Genomic DNA, 25,125 nt, shown 5'->3' on the forward strand with positions numbered 1-25,125 from the left:
AAAGACTCATCAGTTAGAAGGACCAGGCACACCTGAGAGTGGCTGACACAGGAGGACTGGGCAGGTACCCTCCTATCCCATGCACCCGGGAGAGCACTCCCCCTCCCCCCACCCAGCAGAAGATTGAAGGTTTGTTCACAGGAACTTGAACCTGAACAACACTACAGACAGACAGCCAAGCACCGCAGAGGCCAGAGGCCCAACACTAAAATCGGAAAGGGGATTGAAAGGGGCGCCTGGGTGGCTCCTCGGTTAAGCATCCAACTTCAGCTCAGGTTATGATCTCACTGCCTGTGGGTTCGAGCCCCGCGTTGGGCTCTGTGCTGACAGCTCGGAGCCTGGAGCCTGCTTCGAATTCTGTGTCTCCCTCTCTCTCTCTGCCCCTCCCCTGCTCACACTCTGTCTCTCGCTCCCAAAAAATAAATAAAACATTTAAAAAAAAAAAGAAAAGAAAAGAAAGGGGATTGAAAATCTCTATTCTGGAAGATTAAATCATAGCCCCTTTCCCCCACTCAGCCTCCCGAGAAGCATACAGGCTGATTCTTTCTCTGGAGAAGCTGATCAACCCAAGAAAAACGCCTATCGATTCTGATATTTGATGCCCCACAGTGAAATGACACAAACCAACTGCACCACAGGTGAGGCCCCTACTTGCCAAGATGTGGTAACTGATGCAGAACTGTGACAGCGCCATTATTTCCTTCTTAAATAGGGACAAAGGGCCAGAAACTGCTGGATAGTTGAAGAAATACCAGAAAAAATAAATGGAGACCAAAGCAATACTCAGAAAACACAGAGACAATATGGGAGAGAGAATAACACTTTTTTAAAAAAAACGACAATGAATGTCTTTAAAGGGATGAGAGAAGGGGCAGCATTCATGAAACAAGAATGCAAAGTCTAAAAAAGGAGCAGTCGGAACAAAGAGTTCTTAGAAAGTAAAAAAAGAAAAAAACATCATCATAAAAATTCTTAAAAACGATAGAACAATTAGAAGGTTAAGCTGAGCAAATATCCCAGAAACTGGGAGATAAAGAAAAGCAATTATGAAAAAATAAAGAAGAAGAAAATGAGATGCTAACCCAGGAGTCTGTAATTTACGAATCAAAGTTTAAAGAGAAACCAGAGAAAACAGCGTAGGAATCGTCAAAAAATAATGAAGTAAAATTTCCCAGAACGGAACACCTTGAGCTTCCAGATGAAATGCGCCCACCAATGGCCCAATCCCAAAGGATGAAAAGGAGACCCACGTACAGAAATATTAGTGTGAAGTTTCAGAATACTGGAGATTAAAAGAAATCATGTTTTTAAAAACTCAGAAACTTTGTAAGAAAGTCGTTTTCGAAACATGTTACATTGGATAAAACCTCAGATGAATTTTTCCTAAACGTATTTTTCATTACTGCTAAATCTCTGTAAATTTAGAGAGAAATACACATATAAGAGAGATGTGTTAGGTGTCTGATTTCTTCACTCTTCACAAAATATCCTTTGCATAGACTTGTGTGTCCAGGAGGCTTTCTAAGCCTTCTAAAGCTTATTCTCTCGGGAAATTATACACAAAGTATTCCAAATTCAAAAACAGAGTGTTTTCAAGATGAAAGTGTCCTATACAAAGAATCAGAAGTCCAAAGTGGTATCCGATTTCTCAACAGAAACTCTAGACTTAGAAGACAATGGATCAACGCATTTAATTTTTTGAGCTTGCTGTATATTCTGTCCTTCTGCTAAATTCTGGATAGGTTTTTCACAAATCTTCATTCTCCTTTTACTGTGTCTATGCTGTTAATCTGGTCAATTGCATGGCTAATTTTAGCTGCTGTGTTTTTTCCCTTTCCAGAAGTTCTGTTTATTCTTCTATTAAAAGAAATACTACCTTGTTTTTTCTGCTGGATTTTGCTTCTGGTAGCTTGGTAGCCTGGTGTGTTGGTTAATATTATTATAATTATTTTTTATTGTGTACTGCTCATCATTATTGAGACAGGATTTCTGAGCAGTCTTTGGAGGCCCACCATGAAAGTGCTGTCTTCCAGGCATGTTTCTAGAGGGACCACTAGTCTGGGATCTTTTCTTTTTTAATGTGTATTTGTTTATTTTTATTTTTTGAAAGAGAGAGAGACAGAGAGAGAGACAGAGCACGAGCGGTGGAGGGGCAGAAAGAGAGGGGGACACAGAATCCGAAGCAGGCTCCTGGCTCTGAGCTGTTGGCACAAAGCCCGACGCGGGGCTCAAACTTGCAAACCGCAAGATCGTGACCTGAGCCAATAGTTGGACACTTAACCGACTGAGCCACCAGGTGCCCTGGGATCATTTTTAAAGATATTTGTGAGTCGAGAATTTCTGGACCATCCTAGGGGATACAAGTTTGAGCTACAAATCCATGCAGAAGCTGGCTCATGGTTTCAGGTTCTCAGGGGGGTGGTATGCATTCTCCCTCCCTGTTCTCCTCGGCATCCAGCAACTTGATGCCCTGTAGGAGTGGAAGTTACTTCTGGTTCATCCCTACCTTAAAGGTGTAGGTAACCTCCAGGTTCATGTCTGTCATGGAGGTAAATGTCCTGAGGAAAAAGTGGGCACTTAGCTCTCTCTGAATTCCTAGTCTCCCTTAGATTTTAGTCTAATAATCCTTTACTACTTTGTCAGTTATTCAATACTCTTAAGAACACGCGTGTGAAGGTACAGCTGGGTGGCTCAGTCAGTTAAGTGTCCAACTTCAGCTCAGGTCATGATCTCACCGTTTGTGGGTTCAAACACCGTGTCAGGCTCTATGCTGACAGCTCAGAGCCTGGAGCCTGCTTCGGATTCTGTGTGTGTGTGTGTGTGTGTGTGTGTGTGTGTGTCTCTCTCTCTCTCTCTCTCTCTCTGCCCCTCCCCTGCTGGTGCTCTGTCTCTCTCTCTCAAAAATAAATAAAAATATTTCTTAAAAATGTTTTTTAAAAAAGAACGTGTGTGTGTGTGTGTGTGTGTGTGTGTGTGCGTGCGCACATGTGCACTAATCCAGCATTTCTGCTTGTTTTTAGTGAGAGAATCGGTCAAAACAGCTAACACTGCCATTTCCCAGACATGGAAATCCTGTCAAAATCCTTAGGGAGAATGTTTTTCAACCCCCACTTAGTTATCCAGCCAAACTAGAAATCATTTCAAAGATAGAAGAAAGACGTTTCCAGACATGTAATACTCAAAACACAGCAAATCCAAGCCACCCCTTCTCAAAAAGATGTGTTCTGTGCCAACAAAACCAAAAAAGTGAAAGATACGGGATCCGGGAAGTGGGCAATTTAACACGAAGTACAACAAAAGGAAATCCCAGAAGGACCATCAAGGGGGATCCCAGGACCACAGACATCCAGGGGGCCTAGAGAAAACCAGTCCAGACTGGGCAGGAGCAATATTCCCCATCACCTGATGAAGCCCGGCCAGCACTCACTCTGGGTATGTTATTGTTAGGAGGTTTACGCTCCTGGCTAGGGGTTTTGAGATGAATTAGTGATTTTTCTTTTTAAGCACAGAAAATTAAGCAAATAAAAAATGAGACACCGGTTAACTCTACAGTAAACAGGAACTTTGTACAATAAGGGAAGTACAACCTTATTATACCACATATTTAATAGGAGAATAATATTTACATATCCATGGTCATGTAAGCACTGAACGTGACATAAATTTGTGGGAGGCCAAAAGCAGGTGAAGTTTGTGGTTGTGAGCGGAACAGGCACAGGAGTGGCTAGAACCTCTTCTTCCAGAATAGAAAGTCCGCGGAAAATAGCTGATGGTTGAAAATTAAGAACCAGCAATATAAGGACGTTGGTTAGAAATACAGTGGTAACAGGACTTCTGGTCCCAGCTCTCAGTGTGAACAAAAGACAAACCATCCCCTTCCAGTATAAACAGGAATACCAAGGTGTAAGTGTTTCCAGTGAAATAATACCTTCCCACAGGTTTAAGAGAGAAAACCACATGATTCCTTTGGGTTTTTATCAGAAACGTGTCTACTCAATGTTTCTGAGCGGAATCACATCACAACTCTTCCATTTGCAAACCCTTAAAGATATTCTTGTCCGTCTGCAAAATACTTTTATGGGCCATTGAGACGAGAGTAAAAGCTACTTCTGTATCCTCCCATCACTAGAGAAAAGGCTACTGAATTTTATTTTATTTACTTATTTATTTTAATGTTTTATTTATTTTTGAGACAGAGAGAGACAGAGCGTGAACGGGGGAGGGGCAGAGAGAGAGGGAGACACAGAATCGGAAACAGGCTCCAGGCTCCGAGCCATCAGCCCAGAGCCCGATGCGGGGCTCGAACTCACGGACTGCGAGATCGTGACCTGAGCTGAAGTCGGACGCTTAACCGACTGAGCCACCCAGGCGCCCCTGGCTACTGAATTTTATATACTGAAAAGCTCAGGGACACCTGGCTGGCTCAGTCGGTTAACTGGCCGACTCTTGGTGTTGGCCTAGAGGGTGGCGGCTACAGGAGAGAGAAGTCTTCCCCCTAAAATTGAATTATAGACGGGACTTAAGGGGCCACGTACTCTCCCCATTTGATTCTGAGGATGAGGACCCTGAGGCCCACTGGGGCCGACGTCGGCCCCAGGCCACAGGGAGGCGCCCGGCTGAGCTGAGGTCAGGCGGCACCCTGTCAGCCTCCACTGTCTGCCGTGGCTTATGTGGGGGAGGAACAGTCCATCAGTGGACCTCCAGGCTGCTCCCTGCCTCTGCCGTGACAGGCCATATCTGACCCCTTAGAAATGCACTGCCAAGATGCCAGAGGATGACGGACGAAGGACAAGTCCCTGTCCTGGGGAGGCTCGGCCGCGGCACTCACCTGAAAGCCCCAGTGTAGCCAAAGTATCTCTCACTGCTGTTGGGCACACACTTGTTCTCACCGTTTTCGTCGCCAATGCACAGCGCACAGAGATTGGAGTTCGGGTCGGACCCAGGGGCACAGCTCTCACTAAAGAATTCATCTGCGGGGAAGGAACACCGGGAGTCAGCTCTTCCTGCCTGCGTCGATGTAAGAGGCCTTCGCCCAGCAGGCGATGCCACTGGGTCTGGGTTCATTACACGGCCCAGGACAGACAGAACACGCTCACCGTCGCGAACGGCAACACGGACCCACCCACCGAGGGCCCGCCGGAAATCGGAGAAACTTCTCCCTGTAGGCACCTACGGGAAACCTGACCGAGGCCAGAGAAAAGAGTCTGTCACTGGACAGAGGGTCCCACGATGACAGCCTCGAGCTGGGGACTCAGCTGATGAACTTGGTGGCACCCTGCAGGACCTGATTTTCCTTTGCCTCCGAAATAGAAAGCCAGCTTTCGACCCGGGCTCCTGGTCCCTTAGAATAAAGACTGGCCTCCCCCGCCACCCCGTGCCCAGTAGAGCCATGTGGCTAGGGACAGGCCAGTGAGCATCAAGCAGGAGCGCTGTGTGCCAGCGTCCTGGAAACACCCTTAAAAGACAGTTGGCACCTGCCTTTTGCCTCTTCTTCTCCCTCCCCTCCTTCATTCTGCACATGGAAAGCAGAAGCGGGAACTAGACCTCCACGGGCCATGAGGTGACCTTGAGCATGGAAGCCACCTTGTCAGAGCCCGGGTTGCTGACAATGTGCTGCTGTCCCAGTAGCTGTGGACAATCCACCTCTGGATCGCACTTGCACGAGAGGGAAATAAGCCTCTGCCAGTCCGGGTTTTCTCTCCCAGCCAGCTTAAACGTAATCTGCACTAGCCCATCGTGTGATTTAACCCGCGTTAGGGAGCCAACATGGATTAATGTGGGTTGAGGAAAGAGAACACGATGCGGACAAGAAAGCCCCGCCTCGATGAGCAGCTAGAGCCCGTTTTGAGACGTGTGCAGCCCCCGCCCCCGGAAGAGCCACCCCGCGTGCCAAACTCCGGAGGAGGCTGGGGAGCACCCCGCTAGGGTCCTGGCGGCTTCCCCCCAGCTCGGAGGAGGCCGCGGGGCTTGTGCAGAGCAACCACAGCGAGTGCTCGCGGTGAGGAGCAGAGCCACGTGGAAAGCTGCCTGAACCAGGGTCCCTAACCCATCCAAAATGCAGGAGGGCCCCACTCGAGGAGACCCCTGCACGAGAGGTGAGCCCCGGCGGGAACATGTCACATACTTCCACGTCACCAGGCCCACAGCAGGTAGGGCACGGGGTGTGAGCCTGGGGTACGGCCGGGACAGAAGGCCCCGGAAGCAGGTGAGCCAGAACCCTGGAGGTCTAATTTGGTTTCCTTGCCATGTGGAGGAAGAAGTCAGCTTCATGAGGCAGGCAGGTGCCTTTCCCCAAGTTAGAAAGCCGGCGCCTAAGAGAAATTCGGATCCAGAGCTCCAAGAGATTAAAAATAATAATAATAATAATAATAACATCCGTACTTCTCAGAACCTGCCTCCGTTCTTAGGGTGCAGAGAAATAGACTGATACTCCAGAATTTTTATCTTGGGCTGGGGTGGCTGGGGCATGGGACGTGTTGGGTAGAGACCCACTCAGAGACCCTCCTCAGCCACACAGAGAACACGCTTACCCCAAAAGGGGCCCGCGGGCCGCAGTCAGCCTGCACATCCCCGCCTCTGCCCTTCCCTGAGGTTCCACAGCTCGATGTGCCTACCGCCCAGGGTGGCCCACCCACGACGCCCTCAGGCCTCACCAAATTTGCAGGAGCCTGTCTGGTTGAACAGCAGGCCCATGGGGATGTTCCAGCCGGCAGTCCTGCCCATGGCGGTGTGGCAAGACTTCCTGCCTCTCAGAGAATTCCAGGTGATATCCGCATCTGATTTCCTGACAACTGCCACGGCCAGGTACCCTTGAGCAACAGAAGAGCAGGACTTAACCTCCAGGGTGCCTGGCATGGGACTCTAGCGCATCCCTCTGCAACCCAAGCCAAAATAAGTCAAGAAGCATCGCCAGGCGATGATGCCCCCAGGTATCCGGCCACTGCCTGAAGCTTCGGCTGCTGTTCTTTGGGAAGGTGAGAACGATCTAGGCTATGAAACGAAATAATAAGAAAAGCTGATCCTTCATGTTCATTTATTTTTGAGAAAGAAAGAGACAAAGCATGAACAGGGGAGGGGTAGAGAGGGAGACATAGAATCCGAAGCGGGCTCCAGGCTCTGAGCCGTCAGCACAGAGCCCAAGGCAGGGCTCGAACCCACAAACTTGGGAGATCGTGACCTCAGCCAAAGTCGGACACTTAACCGACTGACCCACCCAGGCGCCCCAGGAAAAGCGGATCCTTTAAGTGATTGCTAGGGACTGTCCTTGGCCAGGCACACATTGTGAGCTACTAAATTAGACGTGAGCCACTAAGGCAAAAAAAAAAAAAAACCACTGAACAAGCGTGACCCCAATAGTGCATAAATCACCAGCTGCAACAGACACTGGGCCACAGCCACGATGGCCACCAGACTAAGTGCTGTGTAGGTGCAGGAGCGTGTCTGCAAGGACCCCCCCATGCTGAGTCCAAACCAGCCCTGCACCGTGAGAGGGTCCACATGGTGGCAATCCCTCTCCTGACGGTGCGTCACTGACGGATTCCAGCCGTGGACAAGTGCAGAGCTCCTCTGGCGCTGAGCAAGCCCAGGCTCCAGCGGGAGGGTGGGGGTAACGCTCAGAGCACGGGATCTAGCCCGGGAGACCCGGTTCAAGGCCAGGATCTGCCGCAGTACCGTCCATGGCTGTGAGAACAGTGAAGAACTCTGACAGTTCTCTGCCAAGTGTGAAGGTCAATACAACATTAATTACAATTACTCGTCTATGAATTATTTGCCTCTTCAAAAGAACTTACGGCTTCTGTGGCTGTATCTCTTTCTGTGAGGTTTTTTTTTTTTCTTTTAAGTTCCTGGCCGCTTCCTCCTCCTCCTCCAGCAATGAGAACTTACCCATGACCCTGAAATTAGCAGATTCCAACTCACCTTCCACTCGTCTATCCTCACAAGGTTCATTATTAGGGGTCTGTGATTCTGAAAGGAGCAAAAACAAGCAAAATGTCATTAAACACTCAGCTTTACTGAGAAGCCACAAACTGTTAAATCTCAGCGATGCGGGATCAAATCCGAAGAGACCGTCCAGCAATCCCATGCAGCAGAAAGGCATAGATGCGTGTGTTCAGCAGAAGACACAGACGCAGATGCCACCAACTGGAAATGACCCAAACAACAGCCACCAACTGGAAATGACCCGAACGCCTCTCCCCCATAGATGGACAGAATATCATACAGCAGCGAGATTCAATACTCTTTGGATGAATCTCACGGACATAACACTGAGCAACAGACGTACAAAGCACGTGTCTCGCACGGAAGGTTTAAAAACAGGCAGATATTGGGGCGCCTGGGCGGCTCAGTCGGTTAAGCGTCCGACTTAGGCTCAGGTCATGATCTCGCAGCTCGTGAGTTCAAGCCCCGCGACGGGCTCTGTGCTGACAGCCCAGACCCTGGAACCTGCTTCGGATTCTGTGTCTCCTTCTCTCTCTGCCCCTCCCCTGCTCACGCTCTGTCTCCATCTCTCTCTCAAAAAATGAATAAAAATTAAAAAAAAATTTTTTTTTTCAACAGGCAGAATTGATCTGTGCCGTTTGAAGTCAGGGGTTACTGCCCTCGCTTGAGTAAGGCAGCTGGTGGCAGGAGGGCGCCGGGGGCCATCTGGAACTTGCCGTGATCGGGGCACTAGGGCATGGGGACCCACCAGTTTGTGAACGTCACTGAGTTGCACTTACGGGCACTTTTCTGTATGTATATTGTACTTGACTAAAATCCCGTTTTACATGAAGAAGAGGAAACCAATCTGTGCTTTGTCACTTCTCAACACACAGGCCGTGTGGGTAAAGGCCCCTTTCATCCGTTCTTGCCCCCCACCCTCCCCGATTCTCCTGTTTGAATGCATCCGTCCATCTCAGCATCTGCCCCTGGACCCACCAAGTGGGGTTACTGCTCCCATGGGCCAGACGGAAGAAACCAGAGAGGACACCCCCGCCCCCCCTCAACACCGACTTACTTTGGTTCTCGGCCAGGACAGGCACCAAACCACACTTGCCCGCGACATAGATCAGTCCTCCATCCAGGCTCAGGGCGTCGGCTTCTCCTTTCTGTAAAACCAAAGCAAATCGTCGGCACCATACAGAGAGGCGCTTTCCCGTCTCGCCTATTTCTAGGCTGTCTGAGAGAATGGCTTTAGGTCAGAGAATGTCAGGTGCTCTGACGAGGTAGCAGAAAGAGACAGGGCCTGTTTGAACTGAGCACCCAAGGAAACACTTGGCACACTCTCGATTATCAGCCCCGTGCACCTTTCGTGCGGTCGCTCCCAAGGGACAGACCAGGCACAGGTTGCATTGACCCTCTGTCCCCCAAACGCTCTTGGGACGCCCTCCTGGACCAGCCTCACTCAGTGAGGAGACAGATCGAACAAGCTGCCTTGTCTGGTCTCAGCCCCTTGGCGTTACGCTCAAGTTCGACACAGAAGTTGTTCAACAAATAAGCAGAAACGACTGAGCTGCCCCGCCAGGGGAATGAACGCACCCGCACCCCAACATTCGACTATGGATTCATCAAGACTGCAAACTCGCTCTTCGGCTCAGTAATAATTTTCTTACAACTCTATTTAAAAAAAAAAAAAAAAGCTGGGGGGCGCCTGGGTGGTTCAGTCAGTTAAGCGTCCGACTTCACCTCAGGTCACGATCCCACATGAGTTTGTGAGTTCGAGCCCCACATCGGGCTCTGTGCTGCCAGCTCAGAGCCTGCTTCGGATTCTATGTCTCCCTCTTTCTCTGCGCCTTCCCCACTCTCTCTCTCTCTCAAAAATAAATAAGCGTTAAAAAAGAAACTGGAGGGGCACCTGGGTGGCTCAGCCGGTGAAGCCTCTGACTCTTGATCTGGGCTCAAGTCATGATTTCACCAGTTTGAGCGTTCGAGCCCCACATCAGGCTCTGTGCTGACAGTGTGGAGCCTGCTTGGGATTCTCTCTCCCTCTTTCTCTGCCCCTCCCCCACTTGCACACACACACACACACACACACACACACACACACATACACTCTCTCTCTCTCTCTCTCTCTCTCTCAAAATAAATAAACTTAAAAATTTTTTTAAAAACTGGAGATATGAAGATATGGATGAAAATTTCTATTCAGGGATGCAGCACGGGGGGCAGGGTGGGGGGTCTAATGGTAGTAACAAAATAACGGGCCAAAGCAGAATAGGTTCGTGGCTGAACAGCCACAGCCACGGGAAAGACATCCTCAAATCATTTTTCAGTGTTTTCAGGGAAGAGATATTCACGTGGGAGAATGGCCACGATGTACCGTTAAGTGGCAAGGACTCAAAACCAACCGAAACTGGCACGATCCAGGACGGTTGGGGGCACGCGCACAGGTGTCCGGAGAAATCCGGGGCTAGGAAATTATCAGGACTTTAGCCGTGGTGTATCTCTGCTGTTTGTTTTTCTACGAGCTACCTTTCTATGTCCTCCCAGCGCCCTGCAACAATCACGACTGTTCCTCGAAGCAGGAGAGTGGAAAGGCCACAAGCATTCTGGGCCCGTGCCCCGCCTGCACGGTGTCTCCCGGTCCCGATCGCCCCCCCCACCCCCGGCGGAGCCCGCGCCCCTACCAGGACCAGGGCGATGCAGTCCTCGCCGGTGGGCGCCGAGACACAGGTCACTTTCCCGAGGCTCGCGCGACTCCACTGCTGGCACTTGCGCTCCTCCTCTCCGCCCACCGCGCACCAAGCGACGCGCGCTTGCCTCTCCGCCACTTCGGCAGCCGCTGCGCACAGGGACACACAGGGACACAGCGGTCGTGGGGCCCAGTGCCTGGCGGGGACACCCAGGCGCCGCCCACCGCCCGGGAGCCCTGCGCTCGCTGCCCCCTGCCGCTCTCCCCCTCCACTCTCCGGGGCCCCACCCCTTCGCCAGGCGCGCGTAACCCCGGGCTTCCTATTTCGGTTCCTTTGGAGGCTTCCCTGGCTTCTAACCCACCCTTCAAGCCTTAGTGCGGTGACTTGCCTAGTATCGGGGTCCCGCGGGATTAAAGCTCCAGGACACGGACAGCGGCAGCCCCAAGAGATGGCCTAGGGGACTGACCTCCCCTCAGTCAGGCACCACCATTAACTGCAGTGCAGTGTCCTCGCTCAGGCTGACTCCATCTCAGCCCCCCAGGAGAGGAGGAGCCATGGCTGAGCTGGCCCCCTGTGGTATCCCGGCCAAGTCCAGGGCCCCAGTCCAGAACTGCGTTCACCAGGCCTCCAGATTCATCCCAGGAGGGGCCCTGGCTCTCTCGGTTCATGTGCGTAGTTCTTACTTCATAAAGAGGCAAGTTGATTGTTCTGTCCAGGCCGGGGAGCCGGGGACATACAACCGCATTAACTGGGTGTCTGTCACATTAGTCTAGAGACTCTCCCGCATGTTAAAATGCCCTGCCTTGCTTCACAGCACACTGGCATCTGCCTCGAATGGACAAGGGCCTCTCCAGAGCAGAGCTCTGCTGCCGGAGAAGGGAGAGTACTTTCTGGAAGGCCTGCCCCTTGGCTTAGCACCCCCACCACCCTGCCCGCAGGGCCTGCCCGGGCCTCACTCACTTTCCCTCAGGCCCTGGATGGCAGTGAGGTAGTTGAAGCCAAGGTACAGCCCAGAATCGACCTTCGAGGGGACCCTCAAAAACCCAAGGGCAGAGTCTTTGAACAGCAGATCCTTCTCTTTGTTAGGGGAGCCAAAGAGCTGGAACGCAGGTGACTTGTCTTTTCCAAACTTTTCCTGATTAAGGAAAAATGGAATCACAGCGTCAGTGGGAAATAGACAGGAAAGAAAAGCACAATGTTGAACCACAGCGCCCGGAGCTTGGGGATGATTCTGAGCGTTGGGGACCTTGGTTCACTTCCTCGTGTGGAGGGACTGGCCCCGTGGCTCATTCAGCTGTGGCTTCAAAAGCCGCTAGGGCCCAGGCACCTTAGAGTCCTGAGAATACTGCCTCATCGTCCCCCTGTTGCTGCTCCAGCCCCTGAGACACCGTTCATCAGTAATGCTGGAGAGACCTCTATTGTTTCTGCTGTCCAGAGCCCATTGAATCCGTTAGCCTTTGTGCAGAGAGGCCGCAGAAAGACTTGTAAAGCAGCAGGACATTCGGGAAGGAAGGAAGCTCCCCACGGCAAATCCAGGCAGGCGGGGAGGACCTTGGGAGCGGGGGTGGGGGGGGTGGGAGAGGGGTGGAGGAGGTGGACACCTGCGCCTTGTTGAGAAGCTTCCAGATCAAGTCCTCCTTGCCGTCCACACTTCGGGCCACGACAGCGTGAGAAGGGATCCGGGCCAGGTGACACTCCTTGAACGCGTCCACTGGCTTCCGGGTGTTGTTTAAGCAGAGCAGCTCGTACTTGTCCTGGTCGGCCTTGTCTGGCAGGGTCTCTGGAGGAAAGGTGGAGGTGGAGGGGAGCCCGGATGAGCCCACTGTAGGCATTAACCGTGAGCTGCAGCTCCCCTTCTCCCACATCGTGAGCTAGAGGAGACATCATAGGTATTCTACAAAACTGGTGGGGGGTGGGGGGGGGGGGTGGTGGTGTCAGAAAGGCAGTGGATTGCTCCGGAACACTCAAAAAAAGTAAAGATAGTAACCAGAAAGCCCTGGGGGCTAGCCCAGTGTTCCTCTGGATCATACAGGCTGCTCTGGGATTGTTGCACCTTCTGCCTGGCCAGCCAAGGAGGCTGAACCAGACCCCATCTGTTTCCATGGCAACCCCTCCTAGAAAAGGGTCCCAGGGTAGAGGCAATCCCAGCGCACCAGCCAGGGGGCGCTGCCTTACCCACCTCTCTAGAAAGAATAAAAAGTTACAAACATTTTTAAGGCAGGATGTGCAGTTGAATCACTTCCCAACATGAGGTGTTACCAAAAGAAGGGGAAAGTCTGTTTTTATGAGTGAGTTCAGCCCAATTTGGAACTGCCAATGTATCCCATATATGAGCATGTATAGTGACAATATGTAAAGTGACAGGAACCTGCCCAAGTCCTTTTAGGAGGGTAGTACAACCTTGAGCTCAAAATCAGAGAGAGCAGTACAGGAGAGAAGAATTACAGGCCTATTTTCCTTATGAGCATACGTGCAAAAATCTCAGATATACATTAGCTAACTCAACCTAACAGAGTATTTTAAAAACTAATAGATCAGGGTTAAGGTTTATCAGCTTATTTCATTAATAAAGAACGGTCAATCATCTAAAAAGCCAGAGTACTCCACATCATTAATAAGCACCATGAGATAATCTTAACAGATGCAGAAAAAGCAGGTGTGTGTTCAACATCTAGTTGTGGTTGGGTTTTTTGTTTGTTTGTTTCAGGAAACTAGTAATATGGAGAATTCGGTAAAGTTCTTGAACTTGAGAAATGCCTTTCATCAAAATGGCTGCAGCAAAATCATACTAGCAGGAGAAAATGCAAGCATTCGCTTCAAAATCAGGAACAAAGCAAAAATGTCAGCTGTCATATTGCCAATACAGTGCTGGACACAACTGACAAAAGAAACGAGATGGAACGCCAGAAGGAAGGAGGCCAACTCTATTTAAAGATGATGCGATCCACGGGGGTGCCTGGGTGGCTCTGTCTGTCGAGCGTCTGACTCTTGACTTCCGCTCAGCTCATGATCTCAATGGTTGTGAGACTGAGCTCCCCGCTGGGTGTGGAGGCTGCTTGGGATTCTCTCTCGCGCTCCCCCTGTGCCCTTCCCCTACCCCGCCTCAAAAACCGAAAATAAAAAAATAAAGGTGATGTGGTCATCTATATAGAAAAGCCAACAAAACCAAGGAAGAAGGAATAAAACCAATAACGGTATCCAGCAGGGTAGAACTTCCAAAGCCAAGTATTATCCTCATTAGCAACAACCAAGCAGAAGCTAACCTAGAATATCAGACCGTAATGGCAACCCAAACCATGAAAGAGCTAGTAACTAACCTCGCACAATAAGACCAACAAAGAGAAACTTTGTAAGTTCTGTTAAAGGACGTAGAAGAGGTGTGATCAAAGGAGGAAAACTCATCGTGATCAGGGATTGGACAACTTAACATTAAATATAGTTCCCCATGGACCAATTTAAACTCAAAACAATTCTAATTAAAATTAAAGGATGACGTTTTTAGAAATCCAGCAAAAGAATTCTACACTTTTAGTTCAACGAGATTTGAAAACGAACAGCCAAGTGTAGGGTGAGATCTCTCTCCACCAACCCACGTTAGGCTCTGCACTCCCACTGCAGAGCCTGCTTGGGATTCTCTCCCTCTCTTTCTGCCCCTCCCCTGCTGGCTCGCTCTCTGTCTCTTTCAATTTTAGTATATGTGCTGCCGAAGCGAGCACTCTCTCTGTCTCTTTCAAAATAAATAAACTAAAGAAAGAATGCCTCTCCTTGAATCAACATCATGAAGAAACAGGCATTAAACTCAATAGGAAAATAGTCAAGATTAGAAAATGACTAGCAAATATATTGAGATGATCAATGTAAGCCTATCTCCGGAGGTCTCAGGTCAGTGGGGTGGGTCTGTCTCTGGTGGTCCTGGTAAGCATGTGTTCAGCCCGTGCACACCCAGCAGGGTGCATCAGCATGTGGTATTTCAGGAATCTTCTCCTGCACAACAGTAAGAGGACACACAGGAGAACGTGAGTCATGGAGCTGTTTGTGGGAGAGGGAAGGGCAAGGTGACCTAGGGTGACAGATAAGTAGAACCCGATGAGCATTCCTCAGCTGTCAGAAACACTGAACTAGACATACAACGCAGATAAATCTCCAAAACAAGATGCTGAATGGAAAATCCTGGCAGCAGCATGGTTTCTAATGCCGAAACTTTTGTGGTCTCAGAACCCAAAAACCTGTGTTGGGGACAGAGGTGGGGGTGTCTCTGAGGAAAAGAAAGGCAGTGGGTATTGGGGGATTTAGAGAAAACCGATGGCTTAAAATGGGAAATAAGGGGGGCGCCTGGGTGGCTCAGTCGGTTAAGCGTCCGACTTCGGCTCAGGTCACGATCTCACGGTATGTGAGTTCGAGCCCCGCGTCAGGCTCTGTGCTGACGGCTCGGAGCCTGGAGCCTGTTTCAGATTCTGTGTCTCCCTCTCTCTCTGCCCCTCCCCCGCTCGTGCTCTGTCTCTCTCTCTCAAAAACAAATAGACAGTAAAACATTTTTTTAAAGAAAAGTAAAACAGGAAATAATATCAAACAAGAGGCCTGCCCCGTAGAGAACCTTGATAATAGCGTGCCAGGAAGTGAAGAGTCCAATTTGCTCAGTGCTCAGAATTATGGGAAAAGAAAAGAAAAGGAGGCTGTACCCTAGCTTTCCTCCCACTTCTTACCAAACACTGTAGTGTGCCTGACAAAAGCCACATCTCCACCTCCTTCATGCAGACACCTGTGAAATGAGAAAGTCGCAGAAGGGTCAGCACAGAGCCGGCTGTCCCCAGCTTCTTCCTCGGGCCTCCCAGGGGAGCAGGGCCCCGGGCTCCCCTCCTCTGGGGCTTTGGAGCGCACCTGTCTGGGAAGGCGGCCACCTCCAGATAGATTGTGAGGAAGGACGGCTTAGGGGTTGGCCGGAGCCCCCCACGTCCTGCGTTAGGGCCTGAAAGGGCAAAACGGGTCTTTCTATATAAAAGGATCTGAAGCCTCTATATGCCTGAGTATGTGGTCCTTTCTCCCAGGACCGAGTGGGCAAATGTGCTGCGGCCAAGCGGGGAGGCCTCCGTCTGCAAAAATGCCTGAGCTCAGGAGGCAGATGTGGGGAGAGAAGCAGCATCCGCCTCAGCACGGGGCATGGGGGGGCAGGGGGTGCAGGGGGCAGTCGGGCAGAGCTCACTGTCTCCCGGCTGGAGGAGAAGCCCGCGCGGGGCAGACCACATCAGCCTGGACGCTCCAGCTGTCCTTCCGGGAGCGAGGGACTGGTTGTCTCATGACAAGACCCCTTCAGTCCCTCTGTGGCTAGGGAGAGGGCGGAAGTCAGCAGGGAAACACAGGACATCCCAGTGCAAACAAAGCCACGGTCTCGTCTATGGGGACAAGGAATGACCCCTGTCGGGGTGACGGCTCACGAGGCTGGAGTAGAGGTAAGGGGCCCGTAGAGGGGGGTCTGGGGGGGAGGGGGCTGGAGGGGCACGTGCACTGGGCAAAGCCAGTGCCCTCTTTGGACTCAGGAGAACGACACCTGCTCTGCGGTCCCTGCTGGCAGGCTGAGCTGTGACTGCGGCCAGAGAAAAGGACTCCCGGCCTGAGGACACAGGGTGCTCAGGCCGCTGGGGAGAAGAGGGCCTTCTCACTCACCTGAAGGCACCGGCGTAGCCAAAGTATGGTTCCTGGGAGGAGCAGGCACATTTGTTCTCCCCTGTCCCCGCACACAGGCTACACAGGTTGGGGTACTCTTTCCCATCCACGCAGGGCACACAGCTGGCAGAGAAGAAGTTGGCCGCAGCTGTTGAACACAGAGAAATAGGCCACAGATGTGTGAGCCAGCAGCTCATCACATCTCCCAGGGACGGGCACGAACTGGGGAGGGGAGGGGGGTGGAGACAGAGCCCCTTCCTCCACCCCTGCGGGACAGCCTCTTACGTGAGGCTGGGCTCTCAGAGCCGCACCTTGGCCGACAGCAGACTCTGCTGCCGCCTCCCAAAGGGCCGCTGGTGCGGTGGGCCCACTGGGGTTCATCCCACGTTTACAAAGTGGCCTGCGTGTGCAGCCAGCGTGGAGACCCCCCTCCCCCCGCCCAGAGACTGCCCACAGTCCTCCAGTCATCTTACCCTTCTCCAGGGGCTCGGGCGGCCCTGCCCAGTTTAAGAATGGACGAAGCAACCCCATAGGGATGTTCCATCCGGCGGACCTGCCAAGGCCTGTGTGGCAGGACTTCCTGCCTTGCAGCTGGTTCAGCTGGAAGTTGGTTCCCTTCTTTGCCAAGGCCACAGCATAATAGTGGATTTGTGGCTCTGCAAAGGGACAGAGAGAATTGAAAGCTCTTAGCCCAGACCAGAGGGAGAAAAACAGCCCAACGTGACCTTGCCCTGGTGGAAAAGGAAGCCATATGCTAGCTTTTCCTGGGACCTGCTCTGTTTCCCCAGGGAGCACACACGTGTCCTCCCCCAGCGGGTCAGCATCGGGCCCAAAGAGCCCAGGGACTCAGTTCCCTGCAAGTGGGATGCCGTCCGTGAGCCCACCTCTAGATCTCATCCACCCTGCACAGAGCCCGGGGCCAAGGCCAGGGTCACCCCAGCTTCCGGGTCTCCAGGGAGAACTCACCCGCTTGGGTCCCATAGACCTCAGCCGCTACAGGTCGCAGTTTATTGGGGTCCAGGCCTGCCTCGTACACCAGACCACCATCAAGGGTCACAGCATCTGCCTTGTTCGCCTGAAAGCAAAGAGGCCAGGCCAGCTTCAGGAGAGAGCCCAGGCAACCCAGGCAACTGGATTTCAGGAGGTCAGAAAGATCTAGAAGGATCTTCAAAAGGGTCTCCTTTGGGGCATACTCACTCATGTTCGCTTGGTGGCACGAGTCAAAGTTCCCTCTTTTGAGGGCAATAGCTTTAACTACGGACGTTGGCATATTGTCTCTTTCTTATAAGCGTCCCCGCCTGTATCGTCTCATCGTTCCTGCCCTTCACGGTCATTTATACTTACAGTTGTTTATTCTAGGGGCACCGGGGTGGCCCAGTCGGTTGAGTGTCCAACTCCTGATTTTGGCTCGGGTCATGATCAGAGTCATGGGATCGAGCCCCATATCAGGCTCCAAGCTGAACGTGGAGACTGCTTGGGATTCTCTCTCTCTCTCCTCTCCGCCCCTCTCTGGTACAGATAATATGTTGTGGACTGCTTTCTTCTTCTAAAATGGCATGCATTTTCATACTTCTGCAGGGCCTTTATTGACTTCATAATATTTTATCATAATGTGGTTGTTCCATAGTTTGTCAAATAACCCCTCAGATGTTCAGCACTTTCTTTTTGCTATGAAATCTATGCTCTCATGGGTAGCTTTGTCCTCGTAGAATTTTTTCCTTCCGATGGCCTGTCACCTTGGGATGGGCAACTAAGCGTGGACTCGCTCAGACAGTGACCTTGTTTATCTTCGTGGCCCTGGCTGTTCTTGTTATTCCACTTTCCAGAAGATTTGTAATGCCAATTTGGAAGGCCACCAACCACGAAGATCAGTTTCACTATAAAATCACCAGCAAGGTAGGCTTTCGTTTTATTTATAAAATCACCAGCAAGGTAGGATTCATTTTATTGCCATTACTTTAGAAAATGCAAGTTCCGGGGCGCCTGCGTGGCTGAGTCCGTTAAGCGTTCAACTCAGTTTCGGCTCAGGTCATGATTTCACAGTTCAGGTGTTTGAGTCCCATGTTGGGCTCTGCAGCTGGCAGCATGGAGCCTGCTTGGGATTCTCTCTCTCTCTCTCTCTCTCTCTCTCTCTCTCTCCCCCTCTGCCCCTTCCCTGCTTGTGTTCCTCCCTGCCTCTGTCTCTCAAAATAAATAAATAAACAATAAAAAAAAGAAAAAAAATTGTGTTGCAACCACAGTTTCCCCACACGTGGTGTTTCCGCTTTAGAATGTTAGTATCTGCTTTCCAAATAGTCTTGTGTCCTATGAGGAAGGAGCACTCCCAACCCATCGGTGCCCAGGAAGAAAAGCAGAAGAAGGGGGAAATACATTTTTTACTTTATTCCCTTCCCTTCCCTTCCATTCAATTTGGTTCCAACCAACACATGGTACTGACTTACCTTGATGGCCTGGATACATTCTTGGCGAGAGTTTTTCCTTGTGCAGAAGACATTGGGACCACCCACTTCTCTCATATTCTGTTGGAATTTGGTGCATTTTGCTTCCTCTGCTTGTGATATGGTGCACCACCGAACACTTCTCCTAAAGGTGCCCAGACACAGTCCTGGGAGAAAGAAACCCAGGAGTAAGGGCTCAACCACTGCCCATGGGAGAGGCCACCTCGCCCCCTGCCAGACTTATCCAGACTCCTTCATCTCTCTGCTCCTCCTCCTTCTGCCCCATTCGGCCACTAGGTCAGGCCAGTCTCCTCAAGTGGAAGTGTCTTGACTGTCTAACAAGCGTTCTCTGCCGGCCAGAGGGCTCTGATTCTCCGCAAATTCAAGGAGACAGTCAGAGACTCTGGGTTATCTTCCTTCCTGTAACTGACACATTTCCTACCTCTAAGAACTGGTGATGCTCCTTTGCCTCAGTTGGTGGAGCTTTGTCCCGCTTGAAGCTGGGAGGTAGGCAGGAAAGGGATTCTTGCTCCTGTTTTGTTAATGTGGAATCTGGCTTTTGAGGAGGCTGAGGGACTGACGGCTCAACAGTGGCAAAATCTAGCCAAGAATCCAGGTGTCTCTAGACGGTTGTAACTGCAAGAACCGCCCCCCGCTGATGCCGAGGCAACTTAACCGCACCAGACTCCTTGTCAGTAGCTACACCGAGTCGTGTACCAAATGGGTCAATGTGCCCGAGTTACCACCATTCGCCTCTGTATCAGAAAGACTGGCTCTCCTACCTTGCTGATAGGGTCGATGCAATTAGGAAGGAGCCTGGACCAGATTTGCTCACAGCTCTTAACCAACACATGGTTGCCTGATAAATGGCATCTATGAAAAACTTACAGTTTTTCACCATTAAATTAAAATGGTGAAAGACTGAAGGCTTGCCCCCGGAAGATCAAGTCTCCACTCTCAGGTTTCCTGTGCAACAAAATACTGGAGATTCTAGCCATAATAATAAGAAAATGCAATAGAAGTCATCCAGACCAGAAAGGAAGGAGTAAAACTGTCTTTATTTGCAGATGACACGATCCTCTGGAAAATCCTAAGGAGTGCACAGAATGCTATTAGAACGAATACACAAATATAACAAGGTCACAGGATTCAAGGTCAATATACAAAGAGCAATTATATTTTTGCAGATAAGCCCTGGATGCTCCAAAAATAAAATTAAGAAAATAATTCTATTCGCAAAAACATCAAAAAGAGTTAAATACTTAGGGAAATATTTAACCAAAAAATACAAAACTTACACTGAAAATTAAAACTTTGCTGAGAGAAATTAAAGATCTAAATAAATGGAGAAACGTTTATGTGCACGCTTTATGAATTCAATATTGTTAGGATGGTAATTCTCCTTAAACTGAGATAGAGAATCAACACAAACCCTATCACAATTCCAGCAGGCTAGGAGGAGGGGGAGGTTTGCAGAAGTTGACAAGCAGATTCTATAATTTATATAAGATAAATAAATTGATGCAAACTAGCCAAAATAATTCTGTATAATTTATATTTACAATTTATTTTTGTATAATTTATATATAATGGTGAAACAATTTTGAAAAAGAACAAACCTCGAGAAATTTTACTTCCTAATTTCAAAACATGCCATAAAGCCAAAGTTATCAAAAGGGTGTGATATTAGCATAAAGACAGACATATAGATCAATGAAATAGAATGCTTATATGTACATTCAATTGATTTTAGACAAAGGCACTAAGGCAATTCATTGGCAGAAGGGCAGTCTGTTAACAAAGGGTCCTAGCCTAACATATATCCACATACAAAAACGATTAACTTAGAACCCTACCTCACACCATACACAGAAAGTGGATCATAGAATTTAGTATAAGAGATAAAACAATTAAACTTTTAGAAAGAAACACAGGGAAAAACTTTGCAAGCTTGGGATAGGCAAAGTTTAATCAGCCATGGCACCAACAGCACAGTCCATAAATGAAAAAACTTGATAAAGTGACCTCTCAAAATCCAAAACTTCTGTGTTTCAAAAGTCAGTTAAGAAAATACAAACACAGAGGTGCCTGGGGGGGGCGGGGGGGGTGCTCAGTCAGTTGAAGCCACTTTGGGAAACAAATTGGCAGCTTCTCAAAATGTTAAACATTTTGACCCAGGAATTCCACTTCTAGATATGTACCCAAAAGAAATAAAAGCATATGTCTGCATAAAGACTCCTGTATGAATATTCACAGCGGCATTATTCAGGAAAGCCAAAAAGTGGAGACAGCCTGAAAGTCCAGCCACGGGTGAATGGCTAGACAAAATGCGGTGCATGCACACAACAGAGTATGATTTGGCAGTAAAAAGGAAAGAACCAGCAGTATGCACTACAACATGAATGAGCCTCATTCACGCTAAATGGAAGAAACCAGACACACGACACCACCTGCTGTATGACTCCGTTTGTATGTGAAAGGTCCTAAAAGGCAAATTGATGAAACAGAACGTAACTGGCGATTGGCCGGCTGCTGGGGCGGGAACGGAGAGTAACTCTAAATGGACATGAAGAATCTTATCAGCGGGGCGGAGATGTACTAAAAAGATTTTACAGTGATGGTTGTGCCTCTTGGTAAAATTCCTAAAAAGCATTGAATTGTAGGGGCGCCTGGGTGGCTCAGTCGGTTAAGCGCCCGACTTCGGCTCAGGTCACGATCTCGCGGTCCCTGAGTTCGAGCCCCGCGTCGGGCTCTGGGCTGACGGCTCAGAGCCTGGAGCCTGCTTCAGATTCTGTGTCTCCCTCTCGTTCTGACCCTCCCCCATTCATGCTCTGTCTCTCTCTGTCTCAAAAATAAATAAAAACATTAAAAAAAAATTAAAAAAAAAAAAGCATTGAATTGTACACTCGAAGTAGGTGAATCTTATGATATGTAAAATATAGCTCGATAAAGCCATCTCTCTCTCTCACACACACACACACGTGCACACACGTGATTGCAAAAGCCCCTTTCCCACTTGGATACGCTTTAGAGTGGTACATGCAGCCCTCTGCTACCTCCTGTTCATGAACCATCCCCTGCGCAGTCAGACCCGCCAAGGTATTTGAGGCTCCCTGGGAGGGTGAGGGGAGGAGGGCAGCGGCTCCCAGGCTGAGTCAGCGGGGGCTCAGGGGCATATGCTGCCACACTCCTTCCCCACTGACCGTCGTCCCAGGAAATCCCAAAGGATGTAATCGATCCCGAGGCCCTCAGGGAACTGTCCTGCCATACAAATATTAACCTGGTCCTATCCGGCCACTCGTGACCCAGTAACATTTACTGGAAGTCTGTATACACAGCACTGTGTCTCATGTAAGCAGACGGGACAAGATCTCCCCTCCCATCCGGAGAGGAAAAAAAAGTCAAAAAAGAGGAAGCTAAGGATAAGCTAAGGATGCTCGCCCTGTTCTTGCCACAAGGCTAGCCAGTCTATTTAGGCTGGCTAGGTTAGAAGCGGGCTGCAGTGGAGATGCAGCGAGTAAAGGATTTGGGGCCAGAGCGTGGAAAGCCCTCCAAGCTGGTCAGGGGAGGTCTGGTTCCAGAGGGAGTAGAGCTCGCTCATGAAGAGAGTAGAGATAAGGGCTCTGCCTAGAATGGGGGAGGGAGTGGACTGAAAGCCAGGAACCAAGCAGAAAAGCACCGGGAATGGAGAAGGGGCAGGAATAGGGAGCTGGTGTCAGAAGTTAGCTCGGGGACGGATGGGATCTGGGGGTGAAGAGGGAGAGCCAAACAGAAGGGCATGCTTCAAGGTGGGGGGAGGGCACGAACAGCAGCAGGAATGGGGAACCCACGGGTAGAGCTCATTTCTCCCTTGGCTGAACTAGGAGACTAAAGGACCACTGAGGGGTTTTCCAAGATCCACAGTCCCAGCCCCCCAAACCCCAGGGGCACCAAGTGCACCACAAGCTCATCCCCCCCCCCCCCCACCAAGAGCTCTCACCAGCCGGCTCTGAAGCCACACATCCCCCCCCTCAAGATGATATGTTCCCCAAAGCAGGTGTAGGGCTGGCCCCTCCTGTATCCCCAACCTAGCATCTGAACTATCTGCCCCTCAGATGCTGCCCCCATGAGCCTGGATGGAAACTTCTTGAAAGTAGGCATCCTGTGATTGCTTCCATGCAGACATGCGGTGTTCTGACCTCAAAGGGCAGGGGCTGGGATGGAACTACCCTTCTCGGCCCAGCCAGCCTCTGCCAGCCAGCACAGCCATGGGGGCAGGGCAGGAATCCCCCAGGGCAGGTGCCACTCCTTCCGCAGGGGACGACAGGGTTTCAGTGACACTTTAGGATGCTAGCCACCATTCTATTGACTGTAGGACTTAAACTGCAGATTCAGCAGGGGGGAGGGGGTGAAGGGAGGGGGCGAGGCAACCAAAGATTCAAGTGAAAGTGGAACCCAAGGGTGCAACTCTGAGCCAGGATCTGTGGCTGCGACCTGTGACCACATCCAGGAAAGCAAGGTTTCCTGCTTCTCGATCTCTCCCAAGCAGCCCCAACCCTGTGCTGTGCTACCCAGCAAGCCCCAGGTCAGGGGGCAGAAGGGAAGTTGGTCTTGGCAGACCCGATCCTGCCTCAGAGAAGACAGGGATGACAATACCATAGGAAGGAACTTGGAGAAGGGGACCAGAGGTGGGGACAGGGATGGCTTCACAGTCCCTAGGTTTGGGGGCATAAGGTCACTGTGCGCCCTATTAGTCTTTTCCACCCAGGGAGCGCCCAGCTCAGAGGAGGCTGACCTGGGCTGGCAGGGGCCTGGGAATTGGGAGACACCTGTCCTTCTCCCCCCACCCCCCACTTACTTCCCAGGCACTCATGCCCCTCACAGCTCCGCCCCTCCACTGCCGGAAGCCCCGCCCTCACACATTAACATCACTGATGTCTACAACTGGTGAGTGCCCTCTGTACACTCCCAGAAATTGTTTCAAATAATTCTCGTCTGGGCACATTGAAAACCAGAAATCAGGGCGAGGGGGGTGCCCCTGGGTGGCTCAGTCAGTTAAGCATCAGACTCTTGAGTTCGGCTCAGGTGATGATCTCACGTTTTGTGAGTTCGAGCCCTCCATTGGGACCCGTGCTGGCAGTGCGGAGCCTCCTTGGGATTCCCTCTCCCTCTCTCTGTCTCTCTCTGCCTCTCTCTCTTCTCTGCCCCTCCCCGACTCGTGCGCGCACTCTTTCTCTTTCAAAATAAATAAACTTTAAAAATAGAACAGAAATCAATCATCTTTCTCGTAGACCCTCTGACAGTGGGGTCCGGTGGCCGTGGGGTGGGTGGGGGTGGGGGGCTGTCTGTGCCACCAGCGCTGCCCTTCCGGGGTGGGAATCGTGCGCACCTTGGCCCACGGTTGAGCAGCGGGCAGCCAGCCTCCACCTCACAACTGTGTGGGCAGGTGGCTGGACTCGTTTTTTAACTGAAGAAACTGGGGCTCTGTCTTGCCCATGTCGCACAGCCCTGCCGGCGCTGGCTTCTGACTCCCGTCTCCTGTGTGTCTTGGGCAAGTCGCTCATGCTCTCTGGGTCTCATTTTCCTCCCATGCAAAAAGCCTGCAACAGTCCTATGGCTACCAGAGGTCCTGCTGGGACGCAATGGGACAGGGTCCCAGAAGGCTCTTTGGGACGCTTTGCGCAGCTCTGGGAACTCCCGGATCCGCCTGGAGGAGCTCGGCTCTGGCTCCTCCCCAGGCAGGTGGGCGGGGCCCGGCCCCAAGACCCCCAGCACCCCCGCACCACCGCAGCCTCCCACGCTGCAGGCTCTGGGCGCCCACCCGGCGGGGCGCAGGGACAGAGGGGCACCGATCCCGCGGGGCGCAGGGACACAGGAGCCCATCTCGTGCGACGCGGGGACTCGGGCGCCCAACCCCGCGGGGCGCAGGGACACAGGAGCCCATCTCGTGCGACGCGGCCACACGGGCGCCCACCCCGCAGGGCGCGGGGACACGCGCGCCCATCTCGCGGGTTATGGCGACCGCGGCGCCCAGCCGGCGGGCGCACCCCCAAGTCCCTGCACTCACCAAGGGCCCCAAGGAACAGCAGGGCAGGAAAGACTAGCTTCATTCTGGGTTCCGGAGGCGACCGGCGAACGAAGGCTCTGCCACCTGAGCAGTCTCTGCACCCCTTTATCCAGGGCTGGGTGACCTCACGGGGTGTGGCCCGCCCTGTGGCCCAATCGGCACCCCCTGCCCTCCCCCGCTCAACCCCCAACTGGTTCCTCAAGACCAAGAGGGGGGGAGTGGTGAGGGGGAACAGTGGTGGGTGGGGAGAAGGACCAGTGCCAAGCCGCTCCGAAAACCCAGCCCACCGCCCCTGTGCCGCTGGTCCCGCCTGCTTACTGGGGTGGTCTTTCCCTCTGTCAGTCTGCAAGCCCTGAGGAGTCGCGGC

The 25,125-nt window shown here is 51.4% G+C and overlaps 1 protein-coding gene across 1 annotated transcript in view; it reads right to left on the minus strand.

Moving 5' to 3' along the window:
• The window catches only part of LTF (lactotransferrin), a 30,875-nt gene extending 5,984 nt beyond the window's left edge, over positions 1–24,891 (minus strand). The window contains exons 1-13 of the mRNA XM_060630830.3: positions 24,759–24,891; positions 18,716–18,879; positions 17,241–17,349; positions 16,748–16,930; positions 16,275–16,422; positions 15,317–15,372; positions 12,215–12,393; positions 11,574–11,748; positions 10,608–10,762; positions 8,999–9,089; positions 7,918–7,965; positions 6,654–6,809; positions 4,829–4,970 (exon numbers count right to left, since the gene is read on the minus strand). Coding sequence (XP_060486813.1) covers positions 4,829–4,970; positions 6,654–6,809; positions 7,918–7,965; positions 8,999–9,089; positions 10,608–10,762; positions 11,574–11,748; positions 12,215–12,393; positions 15,317–15,372; positions 16,275–16,422; positions 16,748–16,930; positions 17,241–17,349; positions 18,716–18,879; positions 24,759–24,801 — 1,649 coding nt within the window. The 5' untranslated portion in view covers positions 24,802–24,891. The remainder of the gene's footprint in view (positions 1–4,828; positions 4,971–6,653; positions 6,810–7,917; positions 7,966–8,998; positions 9,090–10,607; positions 10,763–11,573; positions 11,749–12,214; positions 12,394–15,316; positions 15,373–16,274; positions 16,423–16,747; positions 16,931–17,240; positions 17,350–18,715; positions 18,880–24,758) is intronic.
• Positions 24,892–25,125: the final 234 nt, after the last annotated feature.

Source organism: Panthera onca, chromosome A2 (genome assembly GCF_046562875.1).
Source record: "Panthera onca isolate mPanOnc1 chromosome A2, mPanOnc1 haplotype 2, whole genome shotgun sequence".
Lineage (NCBI taxonomy): Eukaryota > Metazoa > Chordata > Mammalia > Carnivora > Felidae > Panthera > Panthera onca.